Below are 25,473 nucleotides of genomic sequence, written 5' to 3' on the forward strand. Positions count from 1 at the left end.
TTGCTCTAAGAGTTCCATAAAGTTCTGCAAAACTCAGTATGTGACCCATTCAATTACATTCACCGTATTCACACTGAAGGGTTGTGTCTTGTGGTTTCAATAGCACATAATTAAGTCATCACAGCCAACTATATATCCATTGAGATGCAACAAAAAGATACCATCTAATGCAACCAAACAACTGACTTCTGTTACAAGGTTTATTTAAACAGATGGCACATTCTTAAATGACATTCCCAACATGTATTTTATATCCAAACCCTACAATTTTAAAAAGTTGGTCCCTGATGACAAGAGATGCAGACAAATTACAAAATCATATTATAAAGTAGAAAATCCAGTGCAGACAGCTAACTGTGCCAGAGAGGAATCACAAGCTCTAGTAAAGTAAAACAGAGAAAAATGCTACAACAGCATTCCTCAATCTGATATTTTACAGATGTAAGGGCTACAATTCCAGAATTCCCAACCAATATGGCCAACATTCATGCTGAGTGGGTATTCTGGGAACTGTCATCCAATAAATCTAGAAGGTAATAGCTTAGAGAAGGATCTTTGAGAGACATATGCTAAAAGTATAAAAAAAAGACATATTTGAGAAACAAGGTACAGAAAAAAATAAGGCACACTATTCACTTTTTAAAACTTAAATGATGGTCACAGTTATTTGGTTCATATGGAGGTTCAAGGTGCACAGACAGACAGAGGGCAGACTGAACTGAAGGTTATCGGTCTGGGGCCTTAGAAAGAGAACAGCCATTAAAAGAGATGAATTTATGCTAATGCTAAAATCTTAATATCTACTGCAAAAACAGTAGAACTGTTTCAAATAGCACATTAGAGATTATGAAAACCAGTGCTGCTTCATGCGGGCTCTTGTTGCAACATTATCTGCAATTAAGGGATGTCCAATGCCTTAAAAGTCCAGATATAAGATTATTAAATTCTTTCAGAGCAGGTGTGGGTGAGCACACCATATCTATTGGCATAAGGCAGCACCAAGAGATCAGTGTGGTACATGCCTGCTCCAAAGCACTTTTTCAAACTACTGCACATCTCTGCTGCAATTAATGCAAGCGTGTGTGTGTTATTATTTAAGGCTAAGTATTAGGGCTATTGCTCCCCAAACAAAACCTAGTCAATGAGTCATTTCTGATTTAACTGATTAAATCTGCCTATGAATACAAAAGCATTCTCTTGGATTTTACATGACATATTACATGACATATAGCTATCAGAACAAGTATAATCACAGCAAAAGTATTCCTCCTTGAGAAAGGAATAATATTTCTTCTAAGAAAGCACTTAACACCCATAGATTTATTGAGCTCTGACAGTAAAAATTAAGGCTGCTTTTTACATTTAAGATGCCCAATTTTGGGGATGGGGGGAGAAGAGGATATTTTTCTAATCCATCAAAAAGATGTTTAAAATCAAAAAACAAAATGCTGACAGTCCTAACATGAATGTGTCTGAAGACTAAGGCCTTCAGTGGTCATCCAGAAAGGAGCTCATTTAGCAGTGTGTTAAACAGGAATACATGCTCTACCCACAAATTCTATTTAATTTTGTATTCAATCAAGTATTCTGGATAAATTTGGTGCTTCTCAAAAATGACAAAGATGGATGGATTCAGGAGACTATTCACACAGCTGTTATAGAAAAGATTGTCCTGGTTATTTTTGGCAGGGGGGCGGAGATAGGAAGAATTGCCATTTGTAAACTCTCCCACCAATACTTTGGCGAGAAACATGGTCTTGATAGAAGAGTTGTTTCCACTGTAGTTATCGGAATATGCAGCATCCCTGGCAAAGTAACTTCCTATAAAGAAGAGAGAAAGACATAAAGAAAAAGGGGCCATGCTACAAGTTGAACAGGTGAATGTAGTGTATTTAGTGGTTGTAATGCCAAACAAGGGTTGGGAAGACCCAAGTTCAAATCCATATTGGTCTGGGCCAGTCACTACATCTCAGCTCCATCCACCTTGGTGAGAACTGGAGGAAAAGATGTTGTGTGCCAGCCTAAGCTCCTGAATATCAGGATATAAATGCAACAAATAAAACCTAATATTAAAATTTGAAGTCATTTATAGTCTTCAGAACAGCATCAGACCCCGCCCCGCCAGAACAGCTGGATCAGCATTAATTCAGAGGAGGAACTGAACATTCCATACTTGGAACGATAGGTTTTGCACATATCTAGGGCAGAGTTTTGCTTCTGCTAAATACAGACCCAGTTTAAAGATACAAAACCCTCTTTACTACATCCTTCTTCAACCAGATACCCTTCAGATATGTTGGATTCCAAGAGCCATTATTTCCAGCCAATATGATCATTGGAGAGATCTACTGGGACTTGCAATTCAACAACATCTGGATGATCAGAGTTCCCCATCCACTTTTGCCAACATCTGAGTCCAAATAAATGGTACAGAAGTACAGGAAGTCTATCAACTTCAATTAAATTCTTACGCACAAAACACAATATAAGCTACCTTTGCCATAAGCTGTACCATGAAGACCACAGATCCTCCAGTCAAAATTCTGCTCGCAGATAGCATCAACATGGTTTTTACTTGTTCCATGAAACAATGACCTTTCATCCACATCCTTCCCCCCATTTGCCTTCTTCATTTGCTCTTTCTGCCTATAAGCATGAAAAAAATGACGCAAGTATGATAATGGGAAAACAAAAGAGGAACTGGAAAGCGGATACTTGGCACTGGGTACCCTACCCTATGGGACGCGGTGGCGCTGCGGGTTAAACCGCTGAGCTGTCGATCGGAAGGTCGGCGGTTCGAAACCACGCAGCGGGGTGAGCTCCCGTTGCTCGTCCCAGCTTCTGCACACCAAGCAGTTCGAAAACATCCAAATGTGAGTAGATTAATTGGTACCGCTTCGGCAGGAAGGTAACGGCGTTCCGTGAGTCATGCTGGCCACATGACCCGGAAGTGTCTATGACAACGCCGGCTCCAAGGCTTTGAAACGGAGATGAGCACCGCCCCCTAGAGTCGGACACGACTGGACTTTACGTCAAGGGAAACCTTTACCTTTACCTTTACCTACCCTACCCTAGATATTCAATTCTCTTAATGATGCCCTGCACCAGGGATGAACAATTATGGGTGGTGGACTCCATTAAAGAAGCAAGGTTCCCCTCCCCTGTGGCAGCCTTTAGAATAGAGGCTGTCAGCAGATAGATGAAGGAAAGAGTAGCATTTTCTATTTTGCTTATTCTGATCATCTTCCAGTGGTTAGATTAGCCTTCTCCAACCTGCTGCCAGCCAAATGTGTTAGAATCCCACCCAGTGAGCCATGCTGGCTGAGGATAACCAAAACTAACATCCAAGAGATTGGGAGGATGGGGATTCAACCTATTATCTTCTTGGTTTTAGGTGCTGGAGAGTTCTGCTAATTTGGCATGCTTTTTCATTTTGTGTGTCCTTTCGTTTTTTATACGTTGCTTATTCATGACAAGTGAGAAATATTTAACAAGTGAATCAAATGTATTTTTACTGCAACCCAATATAGGGAACTATTATAGCTGAAAAACAGTCTGCAAATACTGTACATATACCTACATATTTTTTTCATGATTTAATTCTTGCCCCAGAATACAAGTTACAGAGTTATGGGAGGAGAAATCTGTAATGAAGGAACTGCTGTTTCAAAGTCCTGCTCAGCTTTTTAAAATGACTCCTCCTGGGCACCAGCCTTTCCTTTTAATTTTCCCTTCCACTACAGACATGTTTCATTCTCTTCTGGAGGGGTTTCATGGGAGGTAAAGACAATTTGACTAACAAACCAAAAATCCTTCTGGGCCACCAGCATTCCTTTTTCCTGCATACATTGTCAAAGCAATGGTGGTGGGACAGCAAGGCCAGGAGAGCTTTCTACTGGGCCTAGAGATATCTACAAAGGTACCCTTTCCATGAAATATGGGTGGGGAACTCTTCAGAAAGGGACTTCCTACACATTTCCTCAAGGCTTTGTGGACCTCCCCACGCTGCCTGAGCACAGCCACTAATGGCTATGTCCAGACATGGCGTGGCTGCTTTAGGAAGATATGCTTTGAGCAGGAGATGCAGAGGGATGCTTGACAAAAGTCCCTAACCCCTCTGAATGATTCACACACTACTAGGGAAAGGCTATACTGAACAATGAACATACTGCCACAAAAGGAACTCTACTTATATTCCAGCATTTGGAGATAACCAGTTTATGTGAAGACAGAAGCTTTCAGTCAAATAATTAGCTATGTGACCATCAGAATGTAGTCCCCAAAGAGTAAGAAAGTTAAATTCTCTGCTCTCTGACAGTACAACCATGATCAACCCCCACTATTTTGAATCTAAATAACACTGAGGAATTCTTCCAAGAAAGTATTCTTATTTTATCCAGCATTCTGCTACGCAACGGAAACCTGAAGCTTTTGAAAAATCAATTTCAGAGAAGCCAATTACACAACACCAGTGCAGTCAGTTTGCACATACCACAGATAAACTTCCCAAAGGGACACATTCTGGATTCTTTTGATTGCCACAATGGTGGCCCTGGGCATTGTGCGCTGAAAGTTAACCTGGACTTTTCTGTACTCACTGGAGGATGGGAGGAGGTTGACCAGCTGCAAAGAGGAAAAAAGCGTATAAACGTGTGTCTCAAAATGGGAGGAAAGCTTAATTTATGCAGCAAAATTTAGATACGGTTATCTGTCCTAACTTTCCAAGCAAAACAGGTCACAGAGTCCTTAGATATCCACTGATCAGGGAAGATGAGACAGGGAAGACTTAGATCTAGGTCTTGAATCATCTTCATAGTTTTTGAGTAAAATTCCCAAGATTGATCAAGCTAGGACAATGAGCCATCCTGCATATTCCTGTCACTATACTATTTTTAATCAGTGCCAGTATTTAATCTGATGCTGAATAGTGCTTCAAAGAACAAGAGAATAAAGTCTGTCTGGTACAGGAGATTAAAAGATCTGAAATCTCAGATAATTGCCCTTCCCTGTCTAGTGACTATCTAGTAGAAAGATCGCAGTGGTTTCTAACAAGTTCTTGCTTACTGAGGGTTTAGCAACTACTACCTAACTGGAGTTGCAGAACAACATCTGATCCAGCTTGGCCCTGCTCTGAATTCTCCCAGCATCTGACACACAACAGGTGATTTTTTAGAAACAGGAACTTTTATTTTATTTATAAGATTTATATACCACTTCAGTGTGGGTGACTCTACACAATGTACAGTTCAAGCCACAGCAAAATATATGGTATGTCTCACTGCAAAAATATTTAAAAACATTACATTGAATATAACAACTTTAGATGAAACCACCTATTTAGTGCCAACACTAGTCAATCTCTGAAGGCCTTCTGAAGCAACCAGGGTTGCCTTAAAAATGGGGGCCAGTCTTGCTTTGGGGGCCAAGCCATTCCAAAGGGTGGGGGGAAGCTCCCACAGAAAATGCCCACTTCTGTGACTCCTCCTGTCCTGACACATAATAGGAGGGAATCTTTGCTCTCTGTTCCCTCAGACTTGGCAGGCAGACTCTCTCTGAGAAAGGCATCCTCACGAAGTGGTTCGTTTCATGATTATCGCATTTCTAGCTTGCTTTTCCTCTAAGGAGCAGAGGATACCTTGTATAGGAGTCTCATCTCATTTTCTATCCCACATCAACCCTGCAATATAGATTAGGCTGAAATTGAGTGGGTTGGCCCTGAATCACTCAGTGAGCATCTCCCCCATGTGAAGGAACCTTGAACTTCAGTCTTTCCAGCATAGCATGTTAATCATTACACAATTCTGGCTCTTAACCACCAATTTCACTCCTTGCTCTCTGTAACCTACTGATCATCAAGCTGCCTTACTCTTTATTTTATAGAGATGGGCAGGGCAGAAGATTTAATTGAAGAAATTATTATTATTAGCATTACTGGATATGAGCACTGTGGTTGACATGCAATTTTCTATTGCTAGTGTTTACTAGATCATTAATTTAAATTTTATCATTCTCTCCCTCTCTCTCAGACAGACAGACAGACAGAGGAAGAAGATGTAGAATAAAAACTAAGAGAATAATACCTTACTTCCTTAAAACATAAATTAAGTGACTCAAACAAAACATTCAAAACCAGAGCTGGCCAAGGACAGACCACCAGCATTTGTGCAGAAGAATAACATTTGTCTATTTGTTATGATACCGCTATGCACAGTGCCTGATCTAAAACACACACACACACACAAATATTACGTAACATACTGAGCTGAGTGAGTGCATAGGAACTACAGAATCATCTACCTAGTTTAGTGAAACCTACCGCATGTCCCAGATCTGGTAAGGCTGACTGGTCCCAGTGAGATGGAATGTGTGTAGAGCTTTCCTTTGATTGCTCTGGCCCACTTGCAAATAAAGAGATTGCAGAATTAATCAACAGTCTCTTCTAAATAATGCAAAGAAAAAAAATGATCATCAAGCAAAGTCAAGGAATTCAGTTTTGGAATGTAACTCTGAAGCAAGTGTTAAGAACACCTATCAAATTGAATGAAGGAGGGGAAATCAAAGCAACCAGCGATACTTTCAGTGATATGTAAGTGAACATCCTTCCCTATTCTTCGTCTACACTGCTAACTGAAAGCACTTAACATTTGATTAGCACCCACTAAAAAACAGGCAGAACTTTGATCACACCATCATGACTGCCATCTGGACTTTTTTTTAACCACACCCTGTTGTTATCCTTGAGTCCCAATGCACCTCATCATCTATTATTGAGCTTTTATAGCATTGCGCTAGGGGCCTCTTCACATCATGCAGGTAGTGGGTAAGTCACACAATAGCCATTTCAGTTCTCTCTTCTTGCCTTAAACTGACCTTCCTCAAGCTTCTGCCCTCCTTTTCAATCAGAATTGACAACTTGCTAGGAATTACTGGTGTTGGACCACTATCTCTGAAGGGAACCAGCTTGGGGAAATCAACTAGGATGGTCTGCAAAATGTACCACTCTTGAGCTGATGTGGTCTAGAGAAGAATGTTCTAGAGATCTTCAGAATGTTCTGTTCCCAGAATGACAGATTCTGCACATACATACTTTCCAAACTACAGACCAAATTATGGGGTCCCCCCCCCCTCACACACACACACCCATCCATCCATCCAGGTCACCAACCTTTTTTTCTTCTTCTCCACTTCTTCTGAAGACACAAACTTAGGCCGCCTACAAGCACTTCGTTCTGTTTGATATTTCATGTTTTTTTGTTTCATGGCTGAAAAATGCACACACGTCCCTCAAAACATTGAATTGTACCTTGGGAAAGAAAAAGTCTGTCTAGAATCCTAACAGGATTCTGAGAAAGTCAAACCCTAGGCAGAACAAAGCTCACCCTTATTTAGACCAGATAATGAACAATGCAACATTGAATGACAACAATGAACAAAGCTGTCCAAAGAGCACCCCCACACACACACTTCCCCCCCCCTTTTCCAGCTTCTCTTGGAATTCTTATGTGTCACATTGTGCACCCTCCTGTCTACAAAGTATCAAATGTGCTTCTGGCCCCCAAAGATTGTCTACCTTTATCCTAAGGCATGTTAAGCCCCTTCTGCCCACAGATCTGACTTATCAAATCTCCAGTCTGATTTTTAAATTAAAAATCAGGTTACAAATTGGTGCAACAAATTTATCTTTAGAAGCAAGCAGAAAGTCACAGTGACTTAACTGTATCTACTTATCTCTACTTATCTCTACAACTCCTCATTCCATTCAAAAACCTCTTCTATTAACCAGCCATCAAAGGGGCCAAGTTTTTATATTCTCTTTCTTACACAACATTGATTCCAACTTATATTAATGTTTTAAAGACAGAAGTTATTTGTCAAGCAAGACCACTCATGTTTTTTAGGAAGCTACGTGCTTGGATGATGTTACCCGTGAAGCAATTCACAGATATGATAGATCTTGAAGTGTCTCTTTTGGACATGACAAAATAGCCCTATCCACCTTAATCAGCTATACTTAAGCCAGGTGCGTGACCATTCAATCTCAGCAAAGAAAAGGGGACGCTTCTTTGCTTTGTGGCTTCATTTTGAAGGCGCACTTCAAAGGCTCAAGTATCTGCTCCTAACCTAGAAAAAAAATCTATCTATGTACTTATTTAATTTTTATCCCGACTATATTATTTTTATAAATAACTCAAGGTGGCGAACATACCTAATACTCCTTCCTCCTCCTATTTTCCCCACAACAGCAACCCTGTGAGGTGAATTGGGCTGAGGGAGAGTGACTGGCCCAAGGTCACCCAGCCAGCTTTCAGGCCTAAGGTGGAACTAGAGCTCAAGACTCCTGGTTTCTAGCCCAGCACCTTAACGAGCATCTCCCTCTAGAGCACCTTTGCAGGGACTGTATTATTTGAGGACAAATTGCCTTCTATCACTAGGTAATCCTACCCAATTTGACTATTACTGACTTTATGATCTATTACAGTGGTTCTTAAACTGGGGGTAATTTGAGCATATCCTGGAGGTAATGGAGCAATTTGTAATTGCTTGTTTGTGAGTCAAGGATCCAGTTCAGGACTGCTGCTGCCGAAATGCTTATGTAAAACAAGAGAACCTGGGTTTTTTGTGGGGGTATAATGATGTATTATATATTTGAGACTGGGGGAAAGGTTATTGGGTGAAACAGTTTAAGAACCACTGACCTAATATGATAACTTAATTATATCCAAGCTTATTAATACAAAACTATTTGATCTCTATTCAGTTGGAAAGCTCTTCCAAACAGACCAGTGTTTCTCAGCCTTGGTGGTTTTAAGCTGTGTAGACTTCAACTCCAAGAACTGAAGTTTGAGCAAGCTGGCTGGGGAATTTTGGGAGTTGAAGTCCACACAGCTTAAAGCCGCCAAGGTTGAGAAACACTGTAATAGACAATATTGGGCTAAAGGAATCAAATATTTTGGCTGAGGCAGGACAACATAGACTTTTATCTGGTGCTGTTTCCAAACAACTCAGCTGATGCAAGAGGGAAAACATACCTTTAAAATCAATCTCATAATTGTGTATCCCAGCAGAGAACTGGAGGGTCGTAAATACTTCAGACTGATAGGCTTTCTCCAAGTCAAAGCTGGACACAGTAGCAGCAGCATGATCATCATCCTGGTACCACAGAACCAAACAAAAGCATTTGCACATCACTCCAGAAAAACCTAGGTTCTTAGAATTTTTTTATAAAAAAATTAAGATTTTCTTAAGGATTAGAAAGACCTATCTATACTCTCTAGAAAGCATAAAGGTACTTCAAATTTATGCTGGAAATGTGGAAAACATGAAGTGTCATTTTATCATGCTTGGACTTGTAAAAAAGCTAGAATATTTTGGGTTCAAATACACAGAGTGATACAAAGAATATTAAAGACTGATATTCAACTGAAACCAGAACTATTTTTGCTGGGACTAATGGACGGACAACTAGAAAAGACCTACGGAAGATTTTTGTACATAGTAACTGCAGCAAGATTATTATATGCACAAAGATGGAAAGACTCTGAAAAACCCACAATGGAGGAACAGTTGGTGAAGATGACAGAATTTGCAGAGATAGCAAAACTGACTTGTTTGATTTAGGAAAGACAACAACTACATTTGTTAGTGACTGGAAATCCTTTATAGACTTTTTGCTGAAAACAGAAAAATATGAACTTGTAATTTATGGGTTCAGGGTAGAATATGGAAAGAAGGGAGCTATGATATTAGAGAGAGAGAGGATAAAACATAAATGCATTTATAACTGCTGTAAAGAAGATTGGTAGCTGCTTCCTTATATCTCTTCTTTCTTTTCTTTTTTCTTTCTTACTTATCACTTTTCTTCTTTAAATTTGTATTGTTTTTACTCTGTAGAAAATTTCTTCAATAAAAATTAATACTAAAAAAAAAAAGAAAAGGAAGAAAGACCTATCTATACTGTGTTGTATTTGGGGATACCTGTGAAGAGACCAGTAGGTGGACTTACTATGAAGTATCTTTTTTATCACCAAAAGATAGATTTGAAAAGAAATGATTAACTCTACTGTTTGCTAAAACGCAGGGTTTAAGACTTCCTGTTCAATGGAGAACATCTCCCCCTTTTAGTCACATTGACTTTGGCTGAGTATAGTTCAAATTCTTTAATTCACTCTAGCAATATAAAACCTTGCCATTGGGAAAAAAAGGGAAAAATGGAGAAACAATTTATAACAGTTAGGAAGCACACTAAAATAGTTAACAATTTGACCTTTTATTACTTGAACTGTCTCTGACATTGTACTGTTCTTGTAGGATGACAGTGTTGGTTCATCTTTTAGTGACTTGGAAGGTACTTCATGGTGTATCCAACTTCCATTCTCAGTCCTCAAAGATAGAGTTGATAAGAAAGGGAGATACTATAGCATTATTTCCAGGGAGGGTGAATACAAGTTAAAGCATCCTCCATAGCTTCATGTCCAAAGTTGCAAATTTACCTAATTATGTTTAATGAACAAAGGAGGTTCTGCCCAGGTTGATACTCCACAAGGGACTATTGGCAGGACTTTGCTATTAAGAGTTGTTGACATAGCTGCACCCCAAAAAAGAATGAGCTGGCTGAGGTGACCAACCTATCTCTAACCAATGGAGGACCAACCTTTAACCAATGGAGGATCAAACAGCACAAAACAGGAAACCTGGGGAGATGAGTTATCAGTCCTCCATTTCTAGAATATGTTTCAGGTATATTCTTAGCAATCTGCACGCCTCTAACTTATACCAGATTCATCTTCTAAAGTGGGAAGGGTCTGGGAAGAAATTAGGGAGCACAATCTTGTGCTTAGTGGATTTGGAAATGACCTTCTTCATTAAGCAGTGATCCAATCTTAGCACCACTTTGTCTTGATGAAATACGCACAAATCCCATGAGAGAGGGAGAGAGACGGAGAGAATACTTCTGGTTCCCCAACATGTTAATGCTACCCAAAAGGTTTCTTGAAGGAGAGGATGATAATGGGGATATATGTGATAGGTTCAAAGGGAGCAGTTGTTAAAGCCTTAAGAACCAATGACAAGTCCCATTAAGAGAAATGATGGATGTCTGGGGATAAAAGGGCTTCTGAGGAAGTGATGCACATGAGGGTGGTCAACTAAAGATGCCCCTTATTCTTCCTGGAGAACGGAGTCCAAGGCAGTTGTCAGTCTGCATAAGGTAGCCCCAGCTAGCAGGTGTGTCTACTGCAACCCACTATCAGTGCAATGATCTAACAAACAGTTGCCCCATTTTTTTCTCAATGCTGGAAGTAACATCTTCTACTCTTTCTGAACCTTCCTCCATGAAAGAACAGAGAACTACAGACTGAACAGAAAGTTTCCTCTATGGATCAGGAAGAAATCTTAAGTCCTGCCTTCTAGCTAGAAGTGGTTGAGCCTTTCTTCTTGGCTCCATCTTCAATAAACAAGAATTATTAACAACTGAGACCAGCTAATGGGAAACAATTTCACCAGCTATCCATTTATTTCCAGCACTATCCAAACTGAAATTTAATGGCCAGATTTTGGATGGATTGTCTATTTTCACATGAACCAGCCAGCATATTTTGATTATATATGTGATGGCCTTTCTTCTGATACTTAAGCAGGTATGTCCCCCAAATACTGGTTGAGTGTATCATTTGTAAAACATCCTTTGTAAACAGGCTTTCCTGATACCCATAATTTATTGGAACATTTATTCTAAGAAGAAATTAAACTCAATGTGTCACCTCTTGCAGTATTCCCCAAACTTCTACTGGTTGCCTTACTAGGGATTATGGGAGTTGAAATCTGTTCCCTTGCCTTTCCAGTATCTTTTTAATTTGTTTGGCCTTTTAAAAAACATGGACTCTGATTTTATTTTGTTCTTGCTGTTAAAGTTTCCATTTTGTACTGCTGTTTCTTAATTTCACTGCTTTTCTGTTTAAGAAACAAAGTTTTTCCAAATAACCAAACTAGGTGGTGCTCTTACACATACCTATTCTGACTCATTTTAGTGAGGACTGGGTAGGATAAGCCACAGTTTATGTATTACATTAATTCAGTAGTAAAAGAGGAATGTCAGCTGGATTTTCATCCCAGGTACCAAAGTTATTAGGACACTATTACAGAATACAGAAGAAAATTGCAACATTATTTCAATGTAAGAAAGCTTTACTTACTTGTTTTCCATATTCATTCCATATACCATATTCATCTTTCCAGTACCAGATCCAATCTGTTGTAAGAATATAGTGAGGAGGCTTGGTCACAGAAGATGGTGTGGAGAGGCGTCTAACTTTAGCAGAGCCACATGTCATTGTGGAGAAATCAATATATTGCAATTGTAAAGCCTGGCCACATTCCTTCCATCCAAAGTGGAATACGCTGTGGACAATGGGATTTTAAAAGGTTATAGCTTTTCAGAAAAAGCATATTCTCCCATCTTCTATTTTAATCATCTTTTTATGAAAACTAGAAAAATATATTAGAACAGTGAGGAATATTTTCTGCATGGAAAGAAAACTTTTAGCTGGCTGATGTATTCCTCAGAAGAATCCCAAAACTTCTATTCTTCATAGCCCTGCAACCCCAAATAGCTCCTCAATGTAAGTTATTATTCCAGATGCTTTTCACCCTTTACAATAGTGACTGTATCCCATTTGCTATGGATGCAAATTCCTAATAGCAAGTGAGGCTAATTTAGGGCAAGAATGCCTTCACTCAAAAAAAGCTTTATCTAACCTCAGGGGCACAATCCCAAAGCCAAATCTAAAGAATGATTCCTTTTTATCTAGGATGAAGATGGACAGATTTTAAAATTAAAGTTGCTAAAGGAGAAATCAAAAGGCATACAAAATTCAATCTGAAACAATTATTCCTTGAACATGTCACCAAAAAGCAAGTTTTTTTTTAAGGGGAAAAAATATTCACAAAAGGCACTGTTTCAGCATCAGGTGCTTCATAACTACAGCAATAATTAAGCATATGACCTCATTTAGAACATCACTGTAAAGCCAGAATGATAAGTAGGTGGTAACATGGTCATAAAAGAGGCCATATCTATGATACACAAAGCAAGAGACAACCGAAAGGATTTGTATCATTGTAATAGTTACATTACATTGTCTTATATTGCATTTCACTGGTACAGCATATGCTTTATATGCTAGAAGTCCCAGGTTCAAACCTTGGGCAGATCCAGGTTAATGGGAAGTACTCTTTTAATACTAGGCTTTTGATTAAAATCAAGTGTTTGAAAATCTCCCCCTTCCATTATTCTCATTCTTCCCATCTCTGCACACTCAAAAGAAGGGAAAGGAGAAATTCAGTCTCACTGAATAAACCCCAACATTAGACTGGAACCAACTGAGTTCTACACCCTTTTGCACTGGCTTCATCAAAATCTTAAGTGTTACTTTATATGAGTCTAAAAGCTGAATTATATGAAGCATAAATTGTGTACTTTCATGCCACTCCACTTCCAGATTCTATTTACAGTAAATACATAACAGCCCAATCCAGATTTGGATCTGCGTACCGAATGGGAGAAGCCTTCTTTTTCCCTGGCTTCTTTGATTCATTCCTGAGTGACTGAAAGGAATAAAAACTTCACTGGAGGGAAAAATTTTGCAAACAAAGAGGCTTGAGAGGAAAGGTTTAGTTTCTCTCATCCACTTGCAGCAGTCACAATCTGGATCTGGTTACTGTGCACTTACAGTAAACACAAATCCAGAAATAGAGTAACGCAATATGGGATTTGTTAATGGTTTTCCTACTGATTAAGGTGCTATTGTCTCTAATCATTTTGGCCAGGTGCAGAGGTTGAATTCAACTGCCCCTTTTCGAATGTTAATTATTGCACCTGGGGGGAGGAACCTGCCCGGACTTGTTTCAGTTCCTCTTTCTCTTCTGTGCCGGCATGTAGCAAGCCAGGTAGCTCTCAATGAGAGCTAAGTCCTTTAAATATGTTTTGCTTTTGTTTTGCTTTCTGTAAATAAATTATTTTTATAGATATGCCTGGTGTGTGTGACTTTTCTGATCTCTCCTGGGCTAAAGGCTTTCCCAGCAATCTGCCAACAGGATTTATGTATGATCAGAAGTATCAAGGATTGCACACCTTTTGATTAGAAGATTAATACCAGTTGGATGACTTTGGGCCAGTTACGGTCTCTCAGCCCTAGGAAGAAGGCAATGGCTAACCACTTCTGCAAACACTGCTGAGAAAACTGCAGGGCCTAGTCCAGGCAAGAGTCAGTTTGGTGTAGCAGTTAAAGGCAACAGGCTAGAAACCGGGAGACTGTGAGCTCTGGTCCTGCCTTAAGCACAAAGCCAGCTGGGTGACCTTGGGTCAGTCATTCCATTTTGGGAGGACTGACCTGGGAAGGAGGCAGGGGCAAACCACTTCCAAAAATGGTGCCAAGAAAACTGCATGGACTTGTCAAAAACTGACAGGAGTCAAAAACTGACTTGAAGACACTCGCTCCTCTAATTTCCATAGGAACCCTATATTAAATTAAAATACTTCATATCACTTTTACATATTACAATAGTAGATAAACCATTAAGAACAGCTAAATACACATTAAAACATTTAAAGTAGGAAAAAGTAGCAAAAATAGCATCAATACAATTTAAGTCGAACAAGAACATATTATTGTAAGAACAAATTATTAACCTATCTATACCTTTCACTGAATGGGCGACAGTAGGCTTCTTCAATTTTCTTCATATCATCCAGATCTTTCCACGAAGTACCATTTAAAATTTGCCATCTATATGGCAAATGGTAGTGAACTCGGGTACATTTATCTAGATAGACAAAACCCGTATTATATTATAGCCTTGATCGATTAAAATACTTTTCAAGCAGAAATACTAAGGAGTTAGTACTGATGAAATTGTCATGTATACAGGATCGGGAGCCCCTTGCAAATATTCATTCCATTTTTAGACCTTTTATTTCCTGTTTTGCACATTAATTGCTTCGTTTGTGCTACATAGCAAATGTCATCAGAGGTATTACAAATCAGGCCTTGAGTTTCTAAGAGAGCTCCAAAACTGGGCTGCAAAAAAAAGAGCCAAAAATCCCTCATAATTCTTTGCTGAATAATTGTCCAGGTTTTTGCAGCGTAAATATGGTAGCTCTAGTTCTTAATTATTCATTCTCACATATGTCCTAACAGCAAAAGATGACAACCTCACTTCACAACACAAATGTGAAATTACACCATGACTTTCTAAAATAAAAACTGTTTTTTTCAGCTGAAGGCGCTACTAGCAGTGGGTGGTAGCAGAGACTACAAACCAGCATTTTCTTTTTTGAAAAAAATCTAAGCTACAGAAGTCCTGTGCACTACATCTAAGCTGCTCTGAAATGATGCTAAAGGTCAATTTTGTGGTATCTGTAAATACACAAAACCAAGATCAAATTAATAAGGGAACCAATTTCTCTGACTGGTGATGGTCTCTATACAGATAGAGACCAGACAGCCATCAATCTAGGATCCTTTATTTTAGATTTCTGCACTGAGCAAGGGTTGGACTCAGCCTAAATGACCTCTTCCCATGATTCTAAGGGTATGGTGAGAAATAGTAGCATTCATATCACATTTCAGAACCAGGGAAAGCTTGACCCAACTGATGCCAGAACACCCAACATGGATTTTACCCCACTTACCTTGAAAGCTACAACTTTTCCTAATGTGGTATAAGCAAATCATATCTGATTCATCAGTGTCTGTGGTGGACAATACCTGACTTTCTCTTCTCTCTAAGGAAAAATGAAGCATATACTTTGACTCAAGATGACAAAAGATACATTATTTTGACTAAAATTCCCTGTATATCTGAGGTTTACAAACCAAGACAAAGTTTGATACCCCTCAAGGGAAGAAACAAGTACCTAGATCAGCTCTAGAATTACAAGGAGAGAAAGAGGCTATGGTTAAAAGGTTATGGGTGGGGGCATGATTTAGGAGAGGATTTCTTGATTTCATTAAGATTCTGTAGGAAAAAAGCTCTGTTAGTTTATGGTGGCAAAAAATCTGAAGGAGTTGGGAGCACCTTTTCTGACTAACATATTTTATTAACAGGCATAAGCTTTTCTATCTTTCTTTCAGCATTTCAAGGCCTAAACTGTTCCTAACATCCAGAAAAAAAGTATTATTTTATGCAACAATTCCACTAACACTCAACATTTTATTTTATTTATTTATTATTCACATTTCTATCACTGCCCATCTCCCCCTAAAAGGGGGACTCTGGGCGGTTTACAATAAAATTCACCTTAAAACCTACTGACAAATTGTTTACACCAAGGACAACTATAATTCTTCTCTCACATACACAAGCAATCAACAAAAGAAAAGGCATGCTGATCCCTGGAGGCAGAATTCACACATTGCACAAAACCATAATGCATGTTGGTCTTGTCTTAGCATAGTATGTTAATCCAGCCCCTGTGGTTCATGTATCATGGTTTATTCAATCAACTGGGTCAGTCAGCAAACCATGATTAAAACAAACCATGCTATAATGAATGAACTTTATTTTTTACATAATTTTCTTATGGAAAATTAATAACAATAAGAACTAGTACAAACTAAAATAAAATGAAAAAGAAGAAAGAGAAAGGGAGGGAAAAAAAAGAAAAAGCTAAAAGTGCAGAAAGAAGAAGAAAAGAAAAATAGAAAAATAGAAAAAAGATATAAAGAAGTAACTTCCAATCTTTTTCATAGCAGTTATAACTACAATTATTTATTTGTTTGTTTGTTTTGTTTGTCATATTTCTTTACCACCCAACTTGTATTGTAACAACTCTGGGTGGTTTACAGACAATTAAAAGTAGAAGAATAAAATGTCATTAAAACAGTATCAATATAAATATATAAATATAAAAGTGTAAAATAAATAATATAAATTGTATTTTAACCTCTCTCTCTAAAGTTACATCATGACTCTCTTCTTTCTATAATCTATCCTGTCTAATCATCAAAACCATAAATCGTAAGTTCATTTTTTTCTTTTTTACACAAAAGTCCATAAGTGGTTTCCAGACACCACAAACTGTAGATATTGTCTTCTCTCTAATCAAACAAGGCAATTTTAGCTTTAATTAATGAACTTCTGAGGATTTCACATGATTGATGTGTACAAAATATTCTATCCACACAACGAAATAAGTTTTGAATAGAAGGGTTATAGGCAACCTTCATCCAGCTTTGGCAGGCTTATAAACCTGGGAACCAATCTCTGAAGACCAAGAGGCAGAGTCCCAGAATTACTGCTTCCATGAGAAGAAGGTTGTGATCTGAGCTCCCAAGATACTAAGCCCAAGTATCAAAAGTCACATGCTACAAAAAAAAAATTCTGAAGTCTTTAGTGGCTTTAACAAAATCATTCCAAATTGAAATCCAACCAATTTGCCTGACCAGAAATTATCTTCCAGTGACCTGAAAGGGGAATCAGTTGCCTGTTTTCTAATGTTTTCATTTTATACCCACACCTGCCATCATAGAAAAAAATGTACTGTACAAAAAAGCACAATATTGTTGTACTGGAGAGTTAAGAAAATATAAGAACTGGAAAAGAAGGTGGTGACGGATAAGGGAAAAGCAACAAGTTCAGAAGAGGAAGAACAAGGTGGGAAAAAACATTAGCTTACTGCAAAGAAATATTTGCCTGCACTCCGTAGCGCACACCTGCCCGCCCAGTTGCAATTGCCTGGCGCTGTGGCGGCTACTGGCATGTCCTCCCGCACCCGGCAGCAGCCATCCTGGGCCTGGCTATGCTCACACTGTGGTGGCCACAAGCACACCCTCCCGCACCCGGCAGCAGCCACCACCCCCAACTGGCCATGCTTGCGCCACGTCACAGCAGCCACTTACCCACCCGCCAGCCTGCTTGTGAGCCGGTCTTGTGACTTCCTGACAGCTTCCCCATTGACTTTGCTTGTTGGAAGCCAGCAGGAAGTCACAAGGAGGTCCTCGCATAATGACCTGCGATCCTTGCTTAACTACAGCAACGGGGGCTGCCTGGATTGCTGTTGCTAAGTGATGCAGTCATGTGACATTGTACTATATAACCCTATCGCTTAGCTACAGAAATTCCAGTCCCAATCACTGTCTTTAAGTGAGGACTACCTGTAATTTGGGCTAAAGAAGACTGACTGGTAACTGCTGATTGATCATGCAGGAGAGCTGGAAAAATGAACTTTCCAAATGCTTATCTTCCCATAAATTGTTTAAAACCCTTCCAACTATGCAATCCTAACTGGTAAACAGCCAAATACAGCCAACTTAATACTGTTTCCAATTTCATAATTGAGGTTTTTATATTACAGCTGAGAAAGCACAGAATAGCAACTATCTTTTCTCTCTTTTTTCACCATGTAATGCAAAGTGGACAGATGTAATCCTTGCATACCTCCCTGATCAACAACACTGGCCTTAAAACACCTGGGTGAATGTCAAACTAAGTTTGGGTTACCCCAGTGCAAATCTCCTGCAACACAAACTGGCTAACTGCTACAATGCTAAGCGGAGAGGTGATTCTGACAGTGCAACCCTCCCAACCCACTACTTCTCAATTGGGCAGAGATGACAACTCCCAGAATTCCCACGTTAGCATGCCAGGAAAATTAGGAACTGCAGTCCCAACACATCTAGAAGCTATCAGATTGGAGATGACTGCTGTACTGCTTTCAAACAGAATAAAGTATTTTACCTTTGTATGTTGATGATGAGCTGTTTTTTATGTCATACGCATTCCTGTAGATCAGTGGAATTTTACTAATCAAAGCTTGGCTCATCCCCCATTTCTCCAGTTTCTCATAACAATCTGGATTAAAAATATCATGAGAGTGTCTGCAGTTACTCCCAAATCTACATTCTCCCTGGAGGTAGTACTGACATATATGAAGTTTAACACAGATCTTCTTAAAGGTACAAGATCCATAAGGCCCATCCCCTTTGTTGTAATATGGACAGATCTGCCAAAGGAAAGAAAAAAATATATATTGATAACTTTAAAGCAAATGGATATATTTAGTCTATCTCTAGCCAAGCAAAGGTGTAAACAAACAATCATGCCTAAATGTTCACAAGGAACGTGGGATTCAAAGCATCTCCAGAGAAGTTTAGAAACAGAGCAAGGAGCCACTCTAATTCAGTATCAGGGGTACACCTTCTATTATACCAGGTTCTATTCCCAGCCGATTCTTCCAAAATGCATATTCAGAACTGATTACCCCATTCAGTGGAAATTTTCCACTGCCTTATTAAAGGAATCCAACAGCATAAACTATGTCTCCTTATGATAAAGTTAGCTATGCTGTAATCTTAGACCTATGGTTTTTATTTATTATGAGGATTATTATACCCCACTCATTCAATACAGGATTTCAAAGCGATCTTGGAAAAAAGATTAAACCAAAATAAAAATACTAAGCCAAAAATTGAGACCATTTTTTGTGTGTGTGCCTTTGAGTCAGTCTTGACTCCTGGCAACTGCCTGGACATGTCCATGCAGTTTTCTTGCAAGATTGCAGAAGTGGTTGGCCATTGCTTTCTTCCTAGGGCTGAGAGAGAGGGACTGGCCCAAGGTCAGACAGTTGCTTTGTGCCTAAGGCAAGACTAGAACTCAGTCTCCTGGTTTCTAGCCTAGTCCTTTAACCCCTATACCAACCTGGCTCTCCAACTAGAAATACTGATTTATCACTCGAAAGGCCATTGCTAGTCACTAAAAGTGCCACCTGCATACGTGCAAGGGCATATTCCTTCTATATTTCACAATGTCCAGTTAGAGCACATCAGGAGCAAAAGTTTTAATTTGCTTAAAATGGCAACAACCTCTGAAGTATCAAACAGAGGTGCTATGCAAAATACATTTCTTCCCCTTTTAAGACAAGAATACTTATTCTGATGTAAACCAATCACAGCCATTAACAGTTGCAAAGGTATAAAACTACAATAATAAACAAATAAATAGAAGTAGTCAGCAGAAGCATCTATAATTATGTGAAAGAAACCAACAAAATAGTAAGAATTAGAACAAAGCACAAAATTTAAAGACAACTGTTTACACTCCTGGAACATGTCTGGTTATAAATGCATGTTGCAAGTAATCTTTTCTCTCTGTATCAATCACAGAGAAAAATGTGTTGCACCAGAATGAAGTCTGTCCTTCTCTTTCAAGTCTAAACATAATGGCTGATTTCACATAGTTTGGTCATTAAATGGACTGCTTGATTCTGGCCTGGATTTTGACTTTGAATTCAGCCACTGTAAACCATAGTTTGCAAACCATAGTTTATATTCAGTATGTAGTATGATACCAAGCAACTGTAGCTTATTCAGTAAATGGTTAAACAAACTACTGCTTAGCATGATTCTAGACAATCTGTCTGGATCTGGATCTCTTCACACTGAAGATGTTGCCTAGTCTGGCAATGAAAGGTCTGCAGGAAAACAACAAGGCTCAGAGAACACCAAAGACTCCACAGTTCAACCCTGAGCTACAAATATTTGCTTTGATTAGTTATAATTAGGTTAGGCCCAGTGAAATCAATGGGGGTTATATCGAACAGTCCTCAATCCTACTGACTGCAGGTTTACTCTGACCAAGTCTGGATCCAACCCAAAATGCAGGCTACTTTTGCTCATCAGCAGTTATGACAATGGTGGGCTACAGCACTTTTTGCGCTCAAGTTTATAATAGACAACCCATATATATTACACATTTACTTTTAAAACAGAAGTAAAAGATGAAATTTTCCCAATGCTAAATTTCTTGGGTAAATTAGAATGATTCAGTGGGCCACATCTTGCACAATTAAATTTCATTCCATTAAGAAGCATCAATCATGTGTGGTAAGCTCACCTCAGGCAAGAGCGAAGGTTCATTCTGAAGTAGCAGTTGACACAATTCATCAGAGTTTAAGGCTTCTAGCCCATGTTCTTTTAGGACAGAGAGGTTGTGGTCAGTATAAACGTCATGGATAAACCTGCACGGTTTCCTAAAAGTTTTGGAAATATTAAGCATGGTTTGTCATTGTATCCAGTTTTTAAGTTTAAAACTACACACTGTTCATAGGCATGAGCAGACAGTAGACAGTGGCACCTTGAAAGCTCAGCTGGGTCAGCCCTTGGACCAGGGACTTCCTGGGAATTCCAAGGATGGTAATTTAAAGCCTGGGAATTAAAAAAAGAATCCTGGAATAAAGCAATGGCAGACTACTTCCATTTCATGCCAAGCAAATTCTACAGATATATCCAGGCAAATTATCAGTGGAGCTCATCTGAAAAATGGATTTTCACTTGAAATTCAGTCTCAGGACTTTCAGTGTACATAGGATTGCAAGCTTAGAAAGCTTCTTCCAATATGTTAGATGTGCCATACTGAGAATATGGAATAGATATAAACCCAGGTTGTGCCCGAAAACACCCTTGTGGTTCTCATCCTCAGAAGCATTTTATAGATGGAAATAATGGGCAAACACAAATGGCTAACTTATCGTGAGATACTAGAGTTTTGTCAAGGGGAATGTAAAATAAAATCATGAGAAGAGGCAGAGGGATATAGTTGTCAATGGTTCTCTATTTACAATTATTAGATTTAAAGTAGACAAAAGAATTTATGGTTTTGAAATTGTAAGACTGAGTTTGAAACAGAATTGAGTACAAATGATGAACATGTAAATGCTAAAATTTATAAGCTTTTATTGAAATTTGAAACAGAACAAGTGAAAGAATGTATGATAAAGTGGGCTAAATATTTGGTCATATTATACAGATGGAACAATGGGAAAATATGTGGCTGAAAGGATTGAAATGTATATGTTATAATCTTAAAGAGAATTTTTATAAAATAATGTACTGTTGGTATAAGGAAGATAGATGCTTTTGAACTGTGGTGTTGGAGGAAAATTCTGAGAGTGCCTTGGACTGCAAGAAGATCAAACCAGTCCATCCTCCAGGAAATAAAGCCAGACTGCTCACTCGAGGGAATGATATTAAAGGCAAAACTGAAATACTTTGGCCACATAATGAGAAGACAGGACACCCTGGAGAAGATGCTGATGCTAGGGAGAGTGGAAGGCAAAAGGAAGAGGGGCCAAACAAGGGCAAGGTGGATGGATGATATTCTAGAGGTGACGGACCCGTCCCTGGGGGAGCTGGGGGTGTTGACGACAGACAGGAAGCACTGGCGTGGGCTGGTCCATGAAATCACAAAGAGCCGGAAGCGACTGAATGAATAAACAACAACTGTTGGTATATGTCACCAGAGAAATTGTCTAGAATGTATAAAGGTACTTCAAATGTATGTTGGGGACATTTTATCATGTTTGGTGGATGTGTAAAAAAGCTAGAAAATTCTGGTTTCAAATACATACACTGATTCAGAGGATTTTAAAGATTCCTCTGAATATATACAACTGAATAATATACAACTGAAACCAGAGGCTTTTCTTTTAGGATTGATGGACAAACAGCTGGAAAAAAGTCATGGAGTTTTGTTTTTATACCTAACTACAGCTAGATTATTGTATGCACAACACTGGAAAGATTCGGCACTATCCACAATGGAGGAAGGGTTGGTGAAGATGATGGAATTTGCTGAGATGACTAAACTCCCTTTTTTGATCAGCGAAAAGACAGTATCTACGTTTATTGCTGACTGGAAACCCCTTATAGATTTTTTGTGTGAAACAGAAAAAAATGAACTTATGATTTATGGTTTTGATGATTAGACAGAGTAGATTATAGAAAGAGAGTTGTATTGTAACCATAGAGTAAGAGGTAAATTTAAAATTGTACTTATAACTGCTGTAAAGAAGATTGGAAGCTACTTCTTTGTATCTTTCTATTTTCTATTTTTATTTTACTTTTTTTTCTTCCACTTTTAGCTTCTTCTCTGATTTCTTTCTTAATTTCTTTTTCTCACCTTATATCAGTTTGTATTAGTTTTTATCTTTTTAAAAACTCTTTAATAAAATTATATATAAACACACACACACACATATGAATGAAAGCTTCTTCCAACAAAATTCTGGCCAATAAATGCTTTAGATACTTTTTGTTTTTAAATCCTAATTTTGCAATGTGAATAAAGTTTGGAGAAAATGAAAGATCTGGGCAAAACAGGTGAATGGAGAATGAAGGGAGAGTCAACTCAGAAATGCTGCTGTAGAGCTTGTAATTCTTTTCCTTCTTATATATGCAGAGAGACACATTGTTGTAAACTAATAAAGACAAGAAGGACAACATTCCACTTCCTTCTGTTAAGTTTTGAAAAGGCAGAGTAAACAGGATGGCCAGGAACAGCGGGGTAAGGATTAGGCCTAAGAGTACCTTTCTTCTGAAAGGCCCCGGGGAAGAAAAACTCTCTGGCGTGGAACCAGGTGCCATTTTCTTTCGAAAAGCTAGACTGTTAAGTCCATTCACACATCTTATTTCGGCCGTACATAAATGCTATCTCAGCTTCACCTCATTACAAATAAAACGTCACTGAAGAAAACTATTTGCGGAGGATCACCCACGATCTCCCTGAAGACCCACAGTCGGAACCAACGATCAGAACTTGGAGCGCTTTCCAAGACGCAGCCTCCCTACGGAAAGGTTCGAGCTTCTTTCATCAAAAAATACAGCACCGGATCAGGACCCTCAAGTTCGGCACCGGGAGTCGCATTTCGGATTCTTTTTCTAGCCAGGAGGGGAAGCGGAACCTCAGACGCCGAGCCGCCGTCTCAAACTCTCCCCGCAAGGAACCCGGAGCGAGAAGCGCGCCCTGCACCGCGGCCCCGCCTTCCGCTTTCCCGGAGTTCACCGCATAAAATGGCAAATTGCCTCCGAAGCCGGGCGGCTCTGGGAGGAAATTCCCTTTCTCCCGCAATTCACCGGGGCGCAGCCGGTCAAAGAAATTCCCGGGAAAAACGGGTCCGCGGGAACCGAAGTTCTTCCTCCCAAAGCAAGGCGCCGAGGAAGTCCCCCTCGGCGGCCAACGGGGAGGCTTCAGGACGGCTCCCGTCCCTCTCGCCAGGGAGCGGCCCTCCCCTTACCCCTTTCACAGCGGAGGGGTCGGGCTCACCTCGAGGCCTGATGGCGGCACCCCCCGTACACGAAGTACCGGCAGAGATGGAACTGCCGGCAGCCACCGGCGCACTTCCCACTGCCGTGCTCCCGGCACAGCCGCGCCCCGGTGGTAGCCACCACCACCCGGTGCTCCTCGCTGCCGGCCGCCGAGGGGGGGTCCTCCCGGGTCACCAGCGTGAACTTCTTCTTATCCTGCAGTATCAAGTCAAGGCGCTCCGGGTCCAGTCGGACCTTAATCTCGCTGACTTTCAGAGAGCCGCCCGCGGCGCACACCCCCCGGAGGATTTCGTTGGCAAAGGGCGCGTCCATCCTGGCCTGAGAGCCTCACCCCTTCCCCACCAGCCGCAGCCCCCCGGGCGACCACCTCCTCTTCCTCCTACTCCGCTGAATTTCCGCCCCTCAAGATGGCTCGTCCCACCCCCCTCGGGTCAGCCTCTACTTCTCTCTACTCCGCTCTCTCCCAGGAGAAATGAAAGTGAAAGCAGCGGAGAGTTTCCCAACAGAACAAAGCGCAGCTGGGTTGCTAAGGAACGGACGGATGAGAAAAGTGAAACTTTTACAGTACTTCCGAATCGACAGTCGAGTGCAAAGGGCCGGGAAAGCGTGCAAGCTTTCGACTCGTCCAGGACTCATCATTAGGCGAGCAACAAAGGTAGAAGTAGAAGTGACACCAAATTATGCTAGAGGTTATGGTGTAAGGTTAGGCTAGTTTCCCATATCACACTATGCGAAGTTATGGCTTTGGTTTATTAGTTCATAAACAATGGTTACTTGGTTAGGCTCACAGAACGCACTAACACCATGTTCTGTTAAGCCAGATGACTTAACATGGAGTGTAAGCCACCTGAATCTTAAAATGCAGACTACAGACTGGTAGTAACATCTGGCAGTGAAAGCTGGACCACCAGAGTCACTGGGAGCACGTGGCTTATAAATTTAATTAATAAAAATAAGGCTCAATGAACAACAAAATGATGCCTTTGAATTGTGCTGCTGAGAAAATAGTTGAATATTCCTTGGACCACAAGAAGAACAAATTGTTCAGTGCTACTTGAAGAAAACCAGACAATTTCCTGGAAGTTCTCATGTTGAAGCTAAAACTTGGGTATATTGGACATGAAATCCACAGGCAGAAGTCACTGGAAAAAAATGCAATAAAAATTCAGTTTAAAAAATGGCCAGCAGAAGACGAGATGTCTGAAGTACTGGCCCTGATGACACAAGCAGTAGCTTACAAGAACTCAAAGAAGCAGTGACCAACAGATAGTCCTGGCAGAATGATGTCCATCAAATTACAGAAATTCAAAACAAGGAGTGACTGAACAACAACCTGATTATGACTTGGTTCACACAAGAAGCTAAAGATGAGTGA

At 39.8% G+C, this 25,473-nt stretch overlaps 1 protein-coding gene across 1 annotated transcript; it reads right to left on the reverse strand.

Moving 5' to 3' along the window:
- Window positions 1-748: 748 nt before the first annotated feature.
- Window positions 749-24,453, reverse strand: LOC134501667 (protein mono-ADP-ribosyltransferase PARP12-like). Its single transcript, XM_063309583.1, has 12 exons — window positions 24,097-24,453; window positions 20,890-21,025; window positions 18,736-19,000; window positions 15,689-15,781; window positions 14,697-14,820; window positions 12,192-12,396; window positions 9,030-9,150; window positions 7,166-7,262; window positions 6,317-6,398; window positions 4,493-4,623; window positions 2,495-2,646; window positions 749-1,821 (listed from the first exon to the last, which is right to left on the reverse strand). Exons 1-12 carry the CDS (start codon window positions 24,408-24,410, stop codon window positions 1,559-1,561), a joined length of 1,983 nt encoding a protein of 660 aa, XP_063165653.1. The 5' UTR covers window positions 24,411-24,453; the 3' UTR covers window positions 749-1,558.
- Window positions 24,454-25,473: the final 1,020 nt, after the last annotated feature.

Source organism: Candoia aspera, chromosome 7 (genome assembly GCF_035149785.1).
Source record: "Candoia aspera isolate rCanAsp1 chromosome 7, rCanAsp1.hap2, whole genome shotgun sequence".
Lineage (NCBI taxonomy): Eukaryota > Metazoa > Chordata > Lepidosauria > Squamata > Boidae > Candoia > Candoia aspera.

Excerpts from the sequence above, each read along its gene's own strand:
- LOC134501667 (XM_063309583.1), bottom strand. The coding sequence starts at position 24,410 with ATGGACGCGCCCTTTGCCAACGAAATCCTCCGGGGGGTGTGCGCCGCG. Across the intron at positions 19,001-20,889 it reads AACCTTCGCTCTTGCCTGAG|ATCTGTCCATATTACAACAA; the intron begins GTGAGCTTACCA and ends TTCCTTTGGCAG. Across the intron at positions 2,647-4,492 it reads CTTTGGGAAGTTTATCTGTG|GCAGAAAGAGCAAATGAAGA; the intron begins GTATGTGCAAAC and ends TCATGCTTATAG.